Here is an 18,332-nt window from a genome sequence, read left to right on the forward strand (position 1 = left end):
TTCAGATGAATGGTCATAATATAAGATTTTTCTCAATCTATTCTGAATTAAAGGAGGCTACTTTCAATAATCCATTCCTTCTCCTCTTAAAAAAAATGAAAAGGAACAAGCTGGTTAAGGGAAGATTTTTGTTTTGTTTTAATATTGTTTTGTGCCAACAAGGTTGTCAAAGTCATTAAATAATACATAAGAAAATAAATGCACTAATATTTTACTTAGTTGAGTGTATATTGTATTTATGTTAAACACAGGGCTTTTAACGAATTTTTAGATTTTACAGATAAGAAAACTAAGGGAGTAAAATATGCCCTACTACTGAATGTGAGTTTCAGAGCACTAAATGTTATGGCAAAACATTTAGCACACTAAATTGCAATAATATTGCATTATTATTGGTAATTGATGAGTATATGGTATAAAAAATTTTCATTTTATATTTAATAAAAGTCCTATGATATTTTTTTTAACAGATTAAACTCAAAAAAATATATAGACTACTTACGCTGTGGAAGACTTTTTGTAGATACTAGCAATACAAAGTATAATAACACACATTACATATCATCTACTAGTAGGAACTGTAAATAAAAGTGTGGATTTCATGTGCTAGGTGCTATAACACAGGGATGTGCAATGGTCAATGGGAACACAATTAAATTTACATAAGCATGAGGTAAAATGTCAGTATGTAAAGCAACAAAATAACTTCATTCAAGCTTATAAATTTACCCCAAACTTTTTGCTACAAATGGCAGAAACATTCCATTTATTTTAGGATATATGAATTTTTGAATAATGTAGAAATATATTACTAGATTGCTTAGTTTATCACTAAAATTTTAAATGCTGCAAATCATCTTCTCAAAATAAATAAAACATAATTTTTAAAAATCCAAAATTACCAAGTATCACATAATTTCAAACCTAACCTAGAAGTAGTGTTTCACCTGGTAAGTAAATATAACTGCCAAGCTTCCTTAGCATTGACTTTAAATTCCATAAATGGTGTGAATTCTCTGAGATGCAATGTTTCAAATATTTAATTTTATAAACACATCACAGGAATTGATTAAAAACTGCAGATCCTGAAGGAATTCTTAAGTAACATACGAATAGATTAGTGCCAAGTTAAACTTTTCCACTCCTGCTGGAGATGCCAATAAATTAAATTCCATGCTTGTTAAGCCAAAGCTTAACCATATGTTTAGGGTCTATTTAAAATCCCTACTTGAGGGAAACAAATATTTTTCTTTTTTTGTGTGTGTGTAATAAAGTTTTATTAACGTATAAAGGAGATAGAGAAAGCTTCTGACATAGGCACCAGAAGGGGGCAGAAAGAGTACCCGCTTGCTAGTGTTAACAATGAAGTTATATAATCCAAAGAATATCTGGAGGTTGTAAAGACCTCATCAGTCCTACTCCCATAATTTACATTTTAAGATAACACTGTCCTCAGGCAAGATACATCCTTGTAAAGACCAGGTCTACTCCCATAATTAACATTTTAAGATAACAGAAGGTTGAATCCAAAGACTGTCCTTAGGCAGGATACATTATTGGTATATAATCCTAAGGAATGTGGAGAAAGAAAAAAAGTTTGTCCTTTCTTCCTCCTTGAGAATTCCAGACCCCTGTTAGCCCTCTGTTAAATAGGCAAGTTTTTTTTTTATCCTTTTTCTATTCAAAGGAGGTAAATAGCAGTAAAAACAAAAATCTGCCATGCAAAAGCTCATTCATTATGACTAACTCTAGGACCAGAGGCTTTATGGGGCAGGAGAACTAAAATGAAGAGCTGCCTGTCAGTCCTGCAGAAATTCAGACACCACCAGGTTCAGTATCTTGTGCTGCCGTCAGAAGGAATAAGGCAACTTTAGCTCAGTGGACTGAAAGCCACAGCAGGACATCATGAACTGAGTACATTCAACCCATGTACTCCAGTCTCTGTCCCAGGACTCTGCATGCGGTGATTTACTTATTCTTTCTCAACAAGTTAGAAATATCAACTTTTCCTGAGTCCTGAATTAATTGGTATCATATTAAAGAGTAAAAATCAGTTTTTTTTTTTTAATTGGCTCTAGATTTTATTTAGTTGATAATGGGAAGGATTTCTTTCTCAGACAGGTTCATTGAACTTTACATAAGTAAAATTCACTCTTTTTAGTGTATAGTTCTGGGAGGTTTTTTTCTTTTGTTTTTTTTTTGTTTTGTTTTGTTTTAATTTTATTTTATTTTTAAACTTTACAATATTGTATTAGTTTTGCCAAATATCGAAATGAATCCACCACAGGTATACATGTGTTCCCCATCCTGGACCCTCCTCCCCCCTCCCTCCCCATACCCTCCCTCTGGGTCGTCCCAGTGCACCAGCCCCAAGCATCCAGTATCGTGCATCGAACCTGGACTGGCGACTCATTTCATACATGATATTATACATGTTTCAATGCCATTCTCCCAAATCTCCCCACCCTCTCCCTCTCCCACAGAGTCCATAAGACTGATCTATACATCGGTGTCTCTTTTGCTGTCTCGTATACAGGGTTATTGTTACCATCTTTCTAAATTCCATATATATGCGTTAGTATACTGTATTGGTGTTTTTCTTTCTGGCTTACTTCACTCTGTATAATAGGTTCCAGTTTCATCCATCTCATTAGAACTGATTCAAATGTATTCTTTTTAATGGCATTAAAAAAAAATCAGTTTTAAAACTAAGAAGTTAAACCACAGGACTCAGTAATGGTGCAAGTACTGAAAAAGTTATGTGACTTCAATGGCTAATGCTTTTTGAGCTCCATTTTTTCATTTCAAATGGATATGGCATACTCAAAGCTCCCCATAGACTGCCTCAGACTGATGTGGGGCAAAACAGGATAGTGTGCATCCACCATTTATAAGACATTTCTAGGAGTGGATCTTTGCTATGTGGGAGAAAAAAGTTATAAAACAACAGTTGTTCAACATAATAAACATAATAATGCCACCTCAGGAAAACATTTGTAGAGCTTAAAATTCCATGTAATTATTTTTACCTCCTTTGTTAGGTTATATACCAAGCTGTACATAAGTGGGGTACAATCAACTCTCAGAGTGTAGTTTCCTGAAAGACAAGGAGAAGATTGTTTTCTATTTCATTACTTTATTTTATTCTTCCATTCAAAGACCATTCCTAACTCCTTAGCCAGAATGACCCTTTTAAAATCCGGGGACTTCCGTGGCAGTCCAATGGTTAGGACCCTGCATTTCCACTGCAGGAGGTGCGGGTTTGATCTCTGACCAGAAACTAAGATCCCACAAGCCTTGAGGTGCAGCCAAAAATAAATAAATAGGATTCAAATCTGATCAAAACTTTCCAGTTCATCCCTGGATAAGATTCATCCTTATCTTGACCCTTGGTGCAACACATGAAACAATCTCTAATCACCTCTCACCTTTCCAAATCTTCACCTTCTACTCTGCCAAAGCAAATGTTCTATACAACAGAGATAATAAAAGTACTTCCCTCACAGGATTACTGTGTCAAATAAATGTTTATATTTAAAGCTTTACTTTAAAACATTTAAAGTAAATGTTTATGTTTAACAGCATTTGCCGTTGTTGGCACTTGAACTAAATTTTGTATGTGAATCTCAACACCCTAAACTAAGGATAGTAGTGTCTTTGGAGAGTTATTTCAGAATGGTTTCAGTAGAAATTTTTTCTTCGTAAATTCTGCATCTTAACATTAGGAAGCCAATACGTGATTTACTGTATTATTTGAGAAAGGAACAGTTAATAAAATTTTAAATACAAAACAAAGTGAGATAAGCTGTGTTCCAATCACAGATTAATGGGGGTATTATTTGCTTTTGATCCTAAAAAGGATGGGGAAACAACAAAAGAGCATTAAGTCAGAGAATGATATGATTAGCAAAATCCACAGATTAAAAAAATGCATTAAAATCTTAAAAAAACATCAATAAAATGTTATTCTACTTTTGAAGAAGATATGTTTGGAAAACTCATTCTGTGTGACAAGGTATTTCATCTTCATATGTGTTTAAACGAGGATGATAATAATCCAAGTTAACATTTCTGAACATTAACCCTGTGCAAGGGACAACTCTGGGAATTTTGTAATTATTAACTTCTACCCTTACAAGAACCTTTGAGATACGTGATCTTAATAAACCTATTGAGAGCTGATAAAACTGAGACACAGAGAGCAACAACCTGAGGTCACATAATTAAGAAGTAGAAGGGCCAGATATAAGCCCAACCCCTGAGCCACTAACTAAGGAAAGTCAGGGGAAGGAGAGGAAGATAACCGAAATGCACTAACTAACTTAGGAGACAATGCAGCTCAGATACATGGACAAAGAAGAAAATGTAAATGCCAATGTGCCTCCATCATATGCAATGTCCCAGCTGTTTTTGACATGGCAGACCTACTAGTAAACTAAAGAAAATATTCTATAGTCCACCCTTCATTCATTTGTTGCACCCATGCAAATAACATTTATTTAATGAGACATTAAGAATCCAGGGATGAAGAAGTATGATCCCACCTGTTCCTGGTGGAAGAATATAGTCTAGAAAGGGAGGCAGTTTGTAAAACAAATAATTACTTAATAATGGCAGTGATGAGTATTACAAAGATACCGTTTCCTGGAAAAAAATGGCATTCCAAGGAGACTCTAAGAATTAAACAGATGGTGTGTTGAACAGTAATCTGAGTATAGAGAACAGCAGTCACAGTGGCTGACAAGTCACATGTGGTCAAGGAACAGAAAGATGGGTAGGGCTAGTGTTGGAGAAGACTCTTGAGAGTCCCTTGGACTGCAAGGAGATCCAACCAGTCCATTCTGAAGGAGATCAGCCCTGGGATTTCTTTGGAAGGAATGATGCTAAAGCTGAAACTCCAGTACTTTGGCCACCTCATGCAAAGAGTTGACTCATTGGAAAAGACTCTGATGCTGGGAGGGATTGGGGGCAGCAGGAGAAGGGGACGACAGAGGATGAGATGACTGGATGGCATCACTGACTCGATGGATGTGAGTCTCAGTGAACTCCGGGAGTTGGTGATGGACAGGGAGGCCTGGCGTGCTGCGATTCATGGGGTCGCAAAGAGTCGGACACGACTGAGCGACTGATCTGATCTGATTTGATGGTGTAGTGTGATTCATACCAGCTTCCCTGGTAGCTCAGTCGCTAAAGAATCTGACTGCAGTGCAGGAGTCCTGGGTTTGATCCCTGGGTTGGGAAGATCCCCTGATGAAGGAAATAGCAAACTACTCCAGTATTCTTGCCTGGAAAAACCCATGGACAGAGGAGCCTGGCAGGCTACAGTCCATGGGGTCACAAGAGTTGGACACAATTTAGCAACTAAACCATCACCATGGTGCAGTCAGTGACAATGGACTATTTGGGTTTCTTGGAAGTTGACCTGAGGTTGTCTCTTCATTTGAATCTCTGTTTATCAAAACAAACCCATTCAAAAGTCCTGTCTTCAATGCTTATCTCATTTCTCAAGCCTTTCCTGAAGTTGCTATCATTCTGTCCTCTGAATTCCAAGATCAGTACAATAATATCTTTCTGAGAGTACCTGCATATATCAGAATCCTAGACTGATTTATTTTATCATCTATACTAAATCTTGGGCTTCCCTGGTGACTCAGATGGTAAAGAATCCACCTGCAATGCAGGAGACTTAGGTTCGATCCTTGGGTTGGGAAGATCCCCTGCATGAAGGCATGACAAACCACTCTAGTATTCTTACCTGGAGAATTTCCATGGACAAAGGAGCCTGGCAGGCTGCAGTCCATGGAGTCACAAAGAGTCTGACATGACTCAACAACTAAGCACAGCACAGCACATACTAAATCTTAAACTCTCGAGTATTAGATTGTTCTTTATCAACCCCTAATTCTTTTGAAATCTTGGAAAGTTCATTGCATAGAGAGGTGCTTAGTAAGTATTTGAATTGAAGAAAAAAAATTTAGAAGAAAAAAATCTTGGTGAAAGATGAAATCTTAGAAGCCAGTATCTGTCCTCAAAATTTGTATGCATGATATGATAATGACAAGAGTTAAACATAAATCATAGCTTTTTGATACCCCACTCTAAAATTACAGAAATCTCTAGTTCCATAACTGATTTATTCATTTAACAATCACTGAATTCCTACCATAGATATGGTATCTGCCAGATGAAACAAGCAAATCAAAGGGTACTGTTTTAATAGAGTCCAAATTAGCGTCCTAGAGCTCACAGCTGCCGTGAGCACAACAAACCAGCAGGAGATTCCCTCACCACCTGTCCCCGGATTTCTATTCCTTGTCAGTGCATGATTTATGAACTAAACTGCTGCTACTACCAGGATCATATGTATTTTCCTATGAAACTGATGATATTCACCTTCTATAGAAGAATCAGCATTGATATAGGCCACACCACGCTCCTGAAGGAGTCTGGAATTTTCCTATAATAAATAAATAAAGTTAAATAAATTAATAAATAAACATATAGTCATAACTCCCTTCTTAAAAAAAAAATGCACATATACATTCACTGTATGGTGTGTGAATGAAGTTGGCCCAAGTTCACACCAAATTTGACATATAAGACTTTCCAGATTTTCAACGTTTGAAAGAATTTGGCAAGAAATAACAAGCAAAACATTTTTAAGACTAAAATTTGAGATGAAACTGTCCACATTCTTAATATGGTGAGCAGAAAAGTTGATTTCTTAATCACACATAATCCTAGAAGCTAAGTTCTTCTGTGTTACGGTACCACCTACTGGTCAAAACTTTAAAATTTTGTTTTCAATTTTAAAACACTGCCAAAGAGTAGCAAGATTTTTATTGATAGAAGTGGATTCTGAACCTTGAAAACAAGCAATTTTCTGTGTGCTGACTATAAAAAATAAAGTGAAAAAACATGAAACTAAGTGAAGAAAATAATATGAAAGAGACAAATCAAGATATTTTGGCTCTTCTTGACACCAGCATAAATCTTCATTTACAGGAACACCATTTTTTTCTTGGTAAACTTCAAAGAAAATATAAGTACACATGGCTTCTCATAATTTCAAGATAATAGGAGATAATTAAATATTTATATCATGACTAGAAGTTAATGTAATTAATGTTATTTTTGCATATATTTACTTTACCAGCAATGCTGCTATTACCCACAGCCAATAATGCATGCAGGTAAAATTACTTTGCAAGAAGCCTCATAAATATTCTGTGGTGAGATTTTTCCATCTCACTCTTAGCATGATTTAAAGTAGGCCATTATGATATGAGGAAGACAGTACAAGCTGAAGGAGTATTTAAATATGAATAGCTTTAGCAGCTAACCTGAAAAAACTGAAACCTGATATCTTATTATGATGTACAGTTTCTAGTGGATTTATTTAGCTACCAGCACATTCTCAGAAAGCAAAAATTATTTCCACAATTGACATTAAGTGGCTTTAAAAGTCCAAGTACAATTTAGTTCTCATGTGACAAGATTTTTGAACATGAATACGTTGTTTCAGACTTTTGAAAAAAAGTTTGAATATTTTCTTGCTGGATTGACATTATTCTTACATTCTTGTGAATTAAATATTATCTGTTTTATTACTATGAAAATGTATCTTACATTGAATTATCAACTAACCTCTGCCCACTCAGTGGAACCAAAAAGACCAAATTCTTCTGCATCCCAGCTCGCAAACAGAATTGTTCTTCGAGGCCTCCATCCTGAAATATATGTGCATAACTAAGATGGTGACTGCAGCCATGAAATTAAAAGGTGCTTGCTCCTTGGAAGAAAAATTATGACCATTCTAGACAGCATATTAAAAAGCAGAGTCATTACTTTGCCAACAAAGTTCCGTCTGGTCAAAGCTATGGTTTCTCCAGTAGTCATGTATGGATGTGAGAGTTGGACCATAAAGAAAGCTGAGTGATGAAGAATTGATGCTTTTGAACTATGGTGTTGGAGAAGACTCTTGAGAGTCTCTTGGACTACAAGGAGATCCAACCAGTTCATCCTAAAAGAAATCAGTCCTGAATATTCATTGGAAGGACTGATGCTGAAGCTGAAGCTCCAATACTTTGGCCACCTGATGCGAAGAACTGACTCACTGGAACAGACCCTGATGCTGGGAAAGATTGAAGACGGGAGAAGGGTACAACAGAGGATGAGATGGTTGGATGGCATCACCGACTCAATGGGCATGAGTTTGAGTAAACTCCAGGAGTTGGTGATGGACAGGGAAGCCTGGCGTGCTACAGTCCATGGGGTTGCAAAGAGTTGGACACAATTGAGCAACTGAACTGAACTGATAAAAGCTGGGAAAATGCACAATATAGACAAGACATCAGCATGCCCAACAGCATGACAACAGCAAAAATTCATTGGTTGCTTAGGAAGGGTGAATTATGGTGATAATCTTAATTTCCTTCTCAATGACTTTAAACCTGATCTGTCAATACAAATTAGAGTATTTGTATTGAAAAAGGGGGGGAATGGTAAAAATTCTGTGAGATCCAGGGAACTCAAACAGGGGCTGTGTGACAACCTAGAGGGATGGGATAGGATGGGAGGTGGGTGGGAGGCTTAAGAGGGAAGGGACATATGTATACAAATGGCTGATTCATGTTGATGTATGGCAGAAACCAAAGCAATATTGTGATTATCCTTCAATTAAAAATAAATAAATTCAAATAAATAATTTTTTTAATATTCTATGAGTTCATAAAACATTCTAATAGGTTTACGATGACTAGCTAAGAATAGGAAGCCATCTGTGGTCTGCAGCTGCCTGGAGTGAAAGAAAGTGTTAGATGTAGACTGTGGTCTTATAGCCAATAGAACTGAGAGAAAATCCTTTACGACTCTTCCGAGCCGCACTGGCATCACACAAACAATTGTTCAGTGTCAGTTGGCTGTGTGACTTCACTCCATTCTCTGCCAGAATTAGTCAACAGAAGCTCCGTTTGCAACAACAGTGTCTGCTGCTGCTGAAAAGTACACCATTCAGTAGGAAGGTCATACGGCTTGGAGTTAAAAACACTGACCTTGGAGTTTAAAAGATCTTAATTCAAGCCCTGGTTCTTTCACTTACTAGCAGTATGACCAAGGGAATGTTACTCAAACTTGCTAAATCCCTGATTCATCATCTGTATACCAGGAAGAGCAGAGCAAAGATAAAGATACTCTTTGACTGTTGGGAGGATTAAATGGCATAATAGTTATAAAGACAGCATTAAACAAGTGCTCTAAACACTGCAAGTTGTCATTGTTTCAGTACATGTTTCATTTGTGCTTCTTAAGACTGAATATCCCTCTGGCTATTGAGTCAAGTGCTTCATGTTTGTTAAGAGTATTAATAGTTATTATTCACATCCCCTAATAATTATTATTCCTCATCACTGCAGTCTGTAGGCATACTCTGAAACTGTCATAGTCATGTTTTATATTTACCACAGGGATCCTTCTTGCAAAATAATGAAACATTTCGTAATAATATTAAAAACAACCTAATTCACAAACTATGTAAATTCTAGTTTCCATAATTCTGTTTTCTTAAAGAATAAGAAAACTGTGTGGTAAAAAGAATAGAGCACCCTTATATTTGATTTCAAAGAGAGATGTCATGGTTTTTTGGACTGGGAGCCAGAAATCTGAATTTCAATCCCAGACTCTGTCACACACCCGCTACACAACCTTGGGTGAATTACTAAATCCTAAACACTTCAGCAGAAAGTGAAGAGGAACTAAAAAGCCCCTTGTTGAAAGTGAAAGAGGGGAGTGAAAAAGTTGGCTTAAAGTTCAACATTCAGAAAACTAAGATCATGGCACCTGGTCCTATCACTTCATGGCATGGGGAAAGAGGGGAAACAGTGTCAGAGTTTATTTTGGGGGGGTTCCAAAATCACTGCAGATGGTGACTGAAGCCATAAAATTAAAAGATGCTTACTCCTTAGAAGGAAAGTTATGTCCAACCTAGATAGCATATTCAGAGACATTACTTTGCCAACAAAGGTCCGTCTAATCAAGGCTATGGTTTTTCCAGTGGTCATGTATGGATGTAAGAGTTGGATTGTGAAGACAGCTGAGTGCCAGAGAATTGATGCTTTTGAACTGTGGTGTTGGAGAAGACTCTTGAGAGTCCCCTGGACTGCAAGGAGATCCAACCAGTCCATCCTAAAGGAGACCAGTCCCGGGTGTTCTTTGGAAGGACTGATGCTGAAGCTGAAACTCCAATACTTTGGCCACCTCATGGGAAGAGCTGACTCACTGGAAAAGACCCTGATGCTGGGAGGAATTGGGGGCAGGAGGAGAAGGGGATGACAGAGGATGAGATGGCTGGATGGCATCTCACCAACTCGATGGACATGAGTCTGGGTAAACTCTGTGAGTTGGTGATGGACAGGGAGGCCTGGCGTGCTGCAATTCATGGGGTCGCAAAGAGTTGGACACGACTGAGTGACTGAACCAAACTGAACTGAACCGAACTGAACTGAACTGAAACACTTCAGTTAATTTATTTTTGCTTTGTGGGATATTTCCAACCAAGGATTGAATCTGTGCCCCCTGCAGGAGAAGCATGGAGTCTTAATCGCTAGACCACCAGGGAAGTCTATCAGTTAATATATTTGTAAATCGAAATGAGAAATAACTAGGTAAACATCTCCCTGGTGCTATGTGTTCAAAACAGATAGCACACATAATAACATTGTTTCTCTGAGAAAGTAGGTACCAGGCAAACATCACATATTTTTACTAAACATAACATATTTTTACTATTTTCACTGTTGCTAAGAGAAAAGAAGAATTATGGATCACATTTCCAGCCCACAGACACCTTGTCTGCAGGAGCAGTAAACAAAGTAGATCTTCTGTTCTCAGTGTGCAATGTTCATTTTAAAAAAACAACCATTTGAACTGAATTTTATTTTGGTTTCATAAAAAGTTTCTAAAATGACTGAAGTAATGGTCAGTCTAATAGTATAGTATAATCTGAAAGTCCGCAAAAGAAACCAAAGCTGGAGTGTGAGAATGCAGATATGAAACTTTTGACAGCATCCTATTAAGCAAGAAGACCAGCATTTTTCTGAATAAGCTTTCATCTCTGCAGTCACTTAGTGCCCTTGACCTGAGGCCTTAGGCTGGAAGAGACCAAGGAACTCCTGTTCACACTTCTCAGACCAGGACACAGTGGCTTATAATCTAATTCTGGTGGCTATTCTCCAGCGAAGAAACCCATTTCCATCTTCTTTGTTGCCAAAAGAAACCATGAACAGTATAATTCCTTTCAGATTATAATTTAATATCTAAACATAAGTAATATGAATATTATATATAAAGGAATTATTACAAATAAATATATAAAAGAATAATATTATTAACCAATATAAGGTGGCACAGTTGGTAAAGAATCTACCTCTAATGCAGGAGATGCAGGTTCGATCCCTGAGTTGGAAAGATCCCCTGGAGGAGGATATGGCAACCCACTCCAGTATTCTTGCTTGGAGAATCCCATGGACAGAGGAGCCTGGTGGGCTACAGTCCATGGGGTTGCAAAGAGTCAGACACAACTGAGTGACTGAACACAAGTAATACAGCTGCTAACTACTGAAAGCTACTCTGCTCCTAACCGCTATTAGATATTGTATGCTACTACTATGATTTAATTTGCATGCAGCCTCTCCTGTTTCACACAAACCACTGAGGTGGTAATTTTACACTCACTTTACCGAAGACCAAACTGAGATTCAGAAAAAAATGGTCTTTTTACTTTTTGCTTACATTACCTTCTTTTTTCAGCTTTCCAAAACTCCTGACAATTTCATGAACGACAGCTGCTCCACTCTGAGGGTCAATGCCACCAAAAACCCAGGAGTCACGGTGGCCTCCAAGAATGACATATCTGTCTAGAAAGCATCATTGCAAAATTACTTGCCATTCCAGGTCAAGAACAGAGCAAACAGCCAATGACTCAATAGCATCTACAAGGCACTAAGGACTCAAGATAGCAACATTCCTAAAGACTTACATAAATATATCACTCTTCTGAATGTGATGTATGAAGAAAATATACATGTGATAAGCAAATGTAAATACTTCAATGAATTATAGTAATTATAACTATATAAGTAATGATAAGTGAATATAAAAGTATCCTTTTCCACCTCTTTAATTCTCTGTTGCTCCTCTTTTACCAATTTACACTGCTTCCAGTATTTTCAGAGTAAAAGAAGAGAGTGGCCACGTAAAGAGTTCTCCACGTTCTACTCTTTCTACTTAGTTTTTAAGGTACAGCTCACAGATTCTACCTCTCTATAATCTGCTCCCATTTCTACAGGGAGAGGGAATCACACCACTACCCTGCTTTCAAGGCAGTCTTTTCATGTTGATAAAGCATTTACCACACTTAAATGTAGGGGGCTCCTTGTCCCTGGTCTGGGTCTTTTATAAATATCCCTCCATCCCCAAAGCCTAGCACAGAGCTGGCACAAAACATGTACTCAGTGAGGTTCAATAAATAGTTGTTTATCACTTAGTGCTCACTGGAAGGCATATCAATATTCTTTATCCCTGAAAGAAAATACTGGCTGCTTGTATGAAAGGTATGCAGTTTAATTCTATTTTCGTTATAAATTTATAGGTCCTAAGGAATCAAAACATAATAAAGTAAGATTATTTTCAAATGTATCACTGAGCAGCTTATCTGAAATCATATGAAAATCACATGTCTATGTATTTTACCAATTTCAGTGTAAAAAAAAAAAATAAATCCATGTACAGGATTCATTAACTTGAAGTTATCTTAACTTTGTAAGAGTGTTATTTATCATTATTATGAAGATATGTCTCCATGCAAAATATGCACTAAAGAAAACTGGAGTTCTTTAAAAAGAAAAAATGCTCAGATTAAACACCTAGAAACGATCTCTCCCTGCTCCTCCTCCCTTGTTCCTTTAATTGAAGCATGCGTAGTTTTTCACCAAGCTTGCACATCTGACCAGTCTAGTCCCAACCTTTATTCACAACATGCATCACAATGCAAAATTACCTCCTATGGATCTGTTTTGTGTTTACACGAGTTCCATTAGGACTAAGAGTTGCCTTGCTTTGTTCACTCTACATTCCCAGAGCTCAGAGCAGTATCTGGCACCAAAGAATTGCCCAATCCATATTTGCTGAACAAATGACTAACTTACCTGGCTCCACTGCCCCTCTGAGAGTTCCAATCACGTTGTAAATTCTTTCCACTTTATTGTTGGAATGGATATGCATCTTGACTTTTCTAACGCAAAAATAGAGGACACAGGCTAACAATATTGGTTAACAGCTTGCCACCCACATTTTCTAAATCTTTCATTTTTTGAATATTTCTAAATTCACATAAGTGATAATTGTCCAATTGTGATACCCTTTCCAACCTGTTGTTATATCTCCTGCTGATAGTAGATTGTACTTTTGAGTCATCCTCTAAAATTTTCAAAAAAAACCTTTTTTTGAAAAAAGGTTTCCTCCCCCTAAAGAGGGTTACAATAAAAACAATCTCTTAACTGTGCAGAAAAGTTTCCAAGAAATCCAGGTCCAACATTGTAGGGCACTTGAAGACCTCCTTTCCAGCTGTCATCTGGGGGTGCTAATCCACCCATTCTTCTGTTGAACATAAAAAAATATTATTAGCTGATAGTTAATTCTGAGGTTATAAGTTAAAATGTCAAAGAACTTGCTTTCTGTTTTTGTTTGTTTGGCCACACTGTGCATCATGTGGAATCTTAATCTCTGACCAGGAGTCAAACCTGCGCCCCTTGCACTGGAAGGCAAAGTTTTAACCACTGGACTGCCAGGGAAGTCCCTAAACTTGCTTTCTTGAATGCCTGCTTATAATAGCTTCTAGTACAATTTGCATAGGACATACCATTTAACACTTACACCATGGTGACTACAGATGTGAAATTAAAAGATGCCTGCTCCTTGGGAAAAAGGCTATAACAAAACTAGACAGCATCTTAAAAAGCAGAGACATTACTTTGCCAACAAAGGTCCGTATAGTCAAAGCTACAGTTTTTCCAGTAGTCATGTATGGATGTGAGAGTTGGACCATAAAGAAGGCTAAGTGGCAAAGAATTAATGCTTTTAAACTGTGGTACTGGAGAAGACTCTTGAAAGTCCCTCGGACAGCAAGGAGATCAAGCCAGTCAATCCTAAAGGAAATCAACTCTGAATATTCATTGGAAGGTGAAGCTGAAGCTCCAGTACTTTGGCTACCTGATGGGAAGAGCCAACTTATTGGAAAAGTCCCTGATGCTGGGAAAAACTGAGGGCCAGAGAGAAGAGGGCAACAGAGGATGAGATGGTTGGATGGCATCATCAACTAAATGGACATGCATTTGAGCTAACTCTAGGAGATAGGTAAGGACAGGGAAGCCTGGTGTACTGCAGTCCACGGGGTTGCAAAGAGTCAGACATGACTGAGCAATTGAACAACACCACCAAAGTTGACTTTTATATCAGACATGAATTTGGATCCCAGATCTATCACATATTCTTGAACTTTGATTTATTTGTAAAATAAGTTATTACAATATTAACTCATGTGGTTGTTTTATAAGTAAATTGATAAAAAATATGTAAAGCATTTAGCACAGTGTAAGTGCTAGAACCTAATTAGTACTTTATGTATGTTAATGCTACTGTCATTGTCTTTATTACGATTGTTGCTGCTGTCATAATCCTGGTAGTTACTCAGGGAGGCAAAGAGAAGCCATATAATCACATTCACTTTAGTATAAAAGAGTAAAAAAGAATATGAACATCCCACCCAGGTAAATTAAAATTTTACTATAACTCAAATTTCATCAACTTTTTATAAAGTTCTCAGCATTCCTGGGCCATTATATAACTCTATGTCTCTTTTCTTCTTAAACATTTATTAAGAAACTTTCATTTTATGATATATCTAATTTATAAAATACTGTCTTTTCTAATTAATTCATAGTATTACATTGCTAACCATTTGTGGGAATATGAGAATTGACCATCAGGGACAAATACCACATTCCTTAATCATGCAGAGGGAGTAAATTTTCACAGTGAAATTCATGAATTGTATGTTCTTACATTTTTAATAAGATTAAATTCTAATCATGTATAGTGTTTCATTATACCTTACAAAGTATAAAATAAAGTGTTAGTCGCTCAGTTGTGTCTGACTCAGATTTTTTACTGTCCACCAGGAAAGCCCTTACAAAGTATAGATATGGATGGAGAAATGGAAACTATCTTATTGCCTTTGTATATGAAGATCATTGCCTCCTTCCAAAAATTATGTTGTACTTTCCAAAATTCATTTTTAATCACTGTCTTGAATGCAAAGTATACTTCCACAGCAGTTATGATATTAATGACTGTATTTACAAAATGACTTACTAAAGCTGACTTAAACACATTTGGTAATTTTTTCATTAAGTAATTACTGTAGTAACACAGTTAGAGCACAGCCAAATTTGACTAGTTTACCCTAGTCAAATGGTAGACACTAGATTAAACAAACCTCACGTCTAATTCCATAAAATCCATACTTTTTTCCTTCCATGCATTCTTCTTCTAACTACAATAATACAGGTTTACTTTTGTACAGCATTTAGAATTATGGACTTCCCTCGTAGCTCAGTCAGTAAAGAATCCGCCTGCAATGCAGGAGACCCAGGTTTGATTCCTGGGTCAGGAAGAGCCCCTGGAGTAGGGAATGGCTACCCACTCCAGTCTTCTTGACTGGAGAATCCCACAGACAAAGGAGCTTGACAGGCTACAGTCCATGGAGTCACAAGAGTTGGACACGACATCGCCAATAAACCACCACCATACATATTTTTGAAACTGTTTTTCCCATTCAATACTATATTATAAGCATATATCCACATCATTAAATACTCTTGTACAATATATATTTTAATAGCTTCATGTACTATCATAGCAATGTATTTAACTACTTATCAATGATTGAAGTTCTGTATTGTTTATAGTTTTCCACTATTATAAGTAATGCTATAATCACATTCATCTTTTAAATGTAATGAATATTTAGACTCTATATTTAGACAAATACATAGTCCATGGTGCCCTCAAAAATTGTGCTCCATCCTGAGCCTTAACCCACATGGCAAAGTTAAGAGTTCAAAAGAAAAACAGACCAGAGTGCTGTTCCTTAATCTGCCCTTCAATGGACCATGCATGAGTGCATGCCAAGTAGCTTTAGTTATATGCAACTCCTCGTGACCCTATGGACTGCAGCCCACCAGGCTCCTCTGTCCATGGGATTCTCCAGGCAAGAATACTGAAGTGGGTTGCCATGCCCTCCTCCAAGGAGATCTTCACACCTAGGGATTGAACCCAAGTCTCTTATGCCTCCTGCCTTGGCAGGTGGGTTCTTTACCACTAGCACCACCTGGGAAACCTCATTAAATTGGACAAATTCCTCCAGCTGTCTGATGACAGCCTCCTCACCTACAATGAGGGCACTGCACTAGGTCATGAAAAGTTTTCTGATACATTTTAAAATAGTTACTAAGACTGCCTTGAATTCAAAGAAAAGAAATTAGCCAAATGCTTTGGTCTCTAGTGATAAATCACTAGAGAAATCAGCGATGACTTCTTGAACCCTGCTCGAGAGTAATGGAGAAGAAACAACAGGAAGACAGTAGAAAGCAGGACAGGAAAGAGGAAAGAGTTCCAACATCAGGTTAAACAATAACAAGTTTGAAGAAGCTTCAGTGATGAAAGCAGAGGAGGAAGAGGAATGAATTAAGATGATAATCAATGGAAGATGCTTTCAAAGGGTGTTATTCTAGGTCCATGAAAAAGTAGTCAATAAGAGAATTCAATAAGTAAGAGATTTATCAGGGGAAACGCCAATGAAAGAAATAACAAGGGTGCTAGGAAAGGCCAAGAAAGCCAGGTAGAGAGTAAAAGAGAGAAGAGTGTTGGTGGCAGAATCCCAAGAGCCTTGCTCTCAGCATTTCTATCCCTCCCATCAGAGGAGTCCATGTCTCCCAGTAATGGGCCTCATTTAACATCCTTGCGGCATCTAGTTCCTGACGGGGAGCATCTAGTAGAAGCATGGCCCTGACACAAGTAGGGTGATAGATTTAGCACAATGCTTCAGCACAGTGGAGCAGACTTCCCTGGCAGTCCAGTGGTTAAGAATCCTCCTACCAATGCAGGGGATGTGGGTTTGATTTTTTAATCTGGAAAGATTCCATGTGCAGCAGAGCAACTAAGCCCACGAGCCACAACTACTGATCCTTGCTCTAGAGCCTGTGCTATTCAACAAGAGAAGTCCCACAATGAGAAGCCCATGAACCACAATGAAGAATAGCTCCCACTTGCAGCAACTAGAGAAAGCCCATGTGCAGCAACGAAGACCCAGCACAGCCAAAAATTAATTTAAAAAAATGCAGTGGAGGGGCGGTCTCAAGATGGTGGAATAGGGCAGGGAGACCACTTTCTCCCCCACAAATTCATCAAAAGATCATTTAAATGCTGAGCAACGTCCACAAAACAATTTCTGAACACTGGTGGAGGACACCAGGCACCCAGAAAGGCAACACATTCTCTTTGAAAGGAGGTAGGACAAAATATAAAAGACAGAAAGGCAAAAGAGTTAGGGATGGAGACCTGTCCTGGGAGGGAGTTCTGAAGGAGAAGTTTTGACACAGTAGAAAACCCTCTCACAGGTGGGTCTGTGGGGAGTTTTGGAATCTCAGAAGGCAACGTAACTGGGAGGAAAAAAAAAAAAAACCCACAGAATACACGCCTAAGCACAACTGTCAGTAGAGAAGTAGCACAGATGCTCATGTCTGCCACAAGTGAGTGGGGGCTGGACAGGGAAGCATGGTCTGCATGCTTAGGGTAAGGACCAGGCCTGAATGCCCTGAGGACAATCTGAGGGTGCTAACATCAGATAGCAACTCAAACTGTGGAATCACCAGAAAGAAAAAAAAAAAATTTTGAATTTTCCTGCATAAGGCTCTAACGCACAGCCTGGCCTGCTCACAGAACAAAGGACTGAATGAATACCAAAGGAGAGCTGGCTGGCTGCACACAGGCCCCTCCCCATGCTGGAGGCAGAGAGGCAGGTGGGCGACAGCAGAGCTGGAAGGCAAGCGGCAATCTCGGCCCCAGAGATGGCATTCTCCACCAAACTGTGAGCAGGCTCCCAGTTGCTAACCACATCTTCCTGGGATCCTGGATGGTTGACATCTGCCGGGAGGGTCGCAGCCTGAGATCAGCTCTCCACAGAAGACACACGGCACACCTGAGATGGTGCTCTCACA

At 38.1% G+C, this 18,332-nt stretch overlaps 1 protein-coding gene across 2 annotated transcripts in view; it reads right to left on the minus strand.

Moving 5' to 3' along the window:
* FOLH1 (folate hydrolase 1) overlaps positions 1-18,332 on the minus strand; it is a 72,692-nt gene that overhangs the window by 14,814 nt on the left and 39,546 nt on the right. For both annotated transcript variants that reach the window (XM_024987022.2, NM_001101858.2), the window contains 6 exon segments: positions 13,555-13,653; positions 13,203-13,288; positions 11,793-11,912; positions 7,648-7,730; positions 6,394-6,457; positions 3,030-3,097 (listed from right to left, as the gene is read on the minus strand). In XM_024987022.2, the coding sequence (XP_024842790.1) occupies positions 3,030-3,097; positions 6,394-6,457; positions 7,648-7,730; positions 11,793-11,912; positions 13,203-13,288; positions 13,555-13,653 (520 nt within the window).

The sequence above is a fragment of the Bos taurus genome, chromosome 29 (genome assembly GCF_002263795.3).
Source record: "Bos taurus isolate L1 Dominette 01449 registration number 42190680 breed Hereford chromosome 29, ARS-UCD2.0, whole genome shotgun sequence".
NCBI classification, from domain to species: domain Eukaryota; kingdom Metazoa; phylum Chordata; class Mammalia; order Artiodactyla; family Bovidae; genus Bos; species Bos taurus.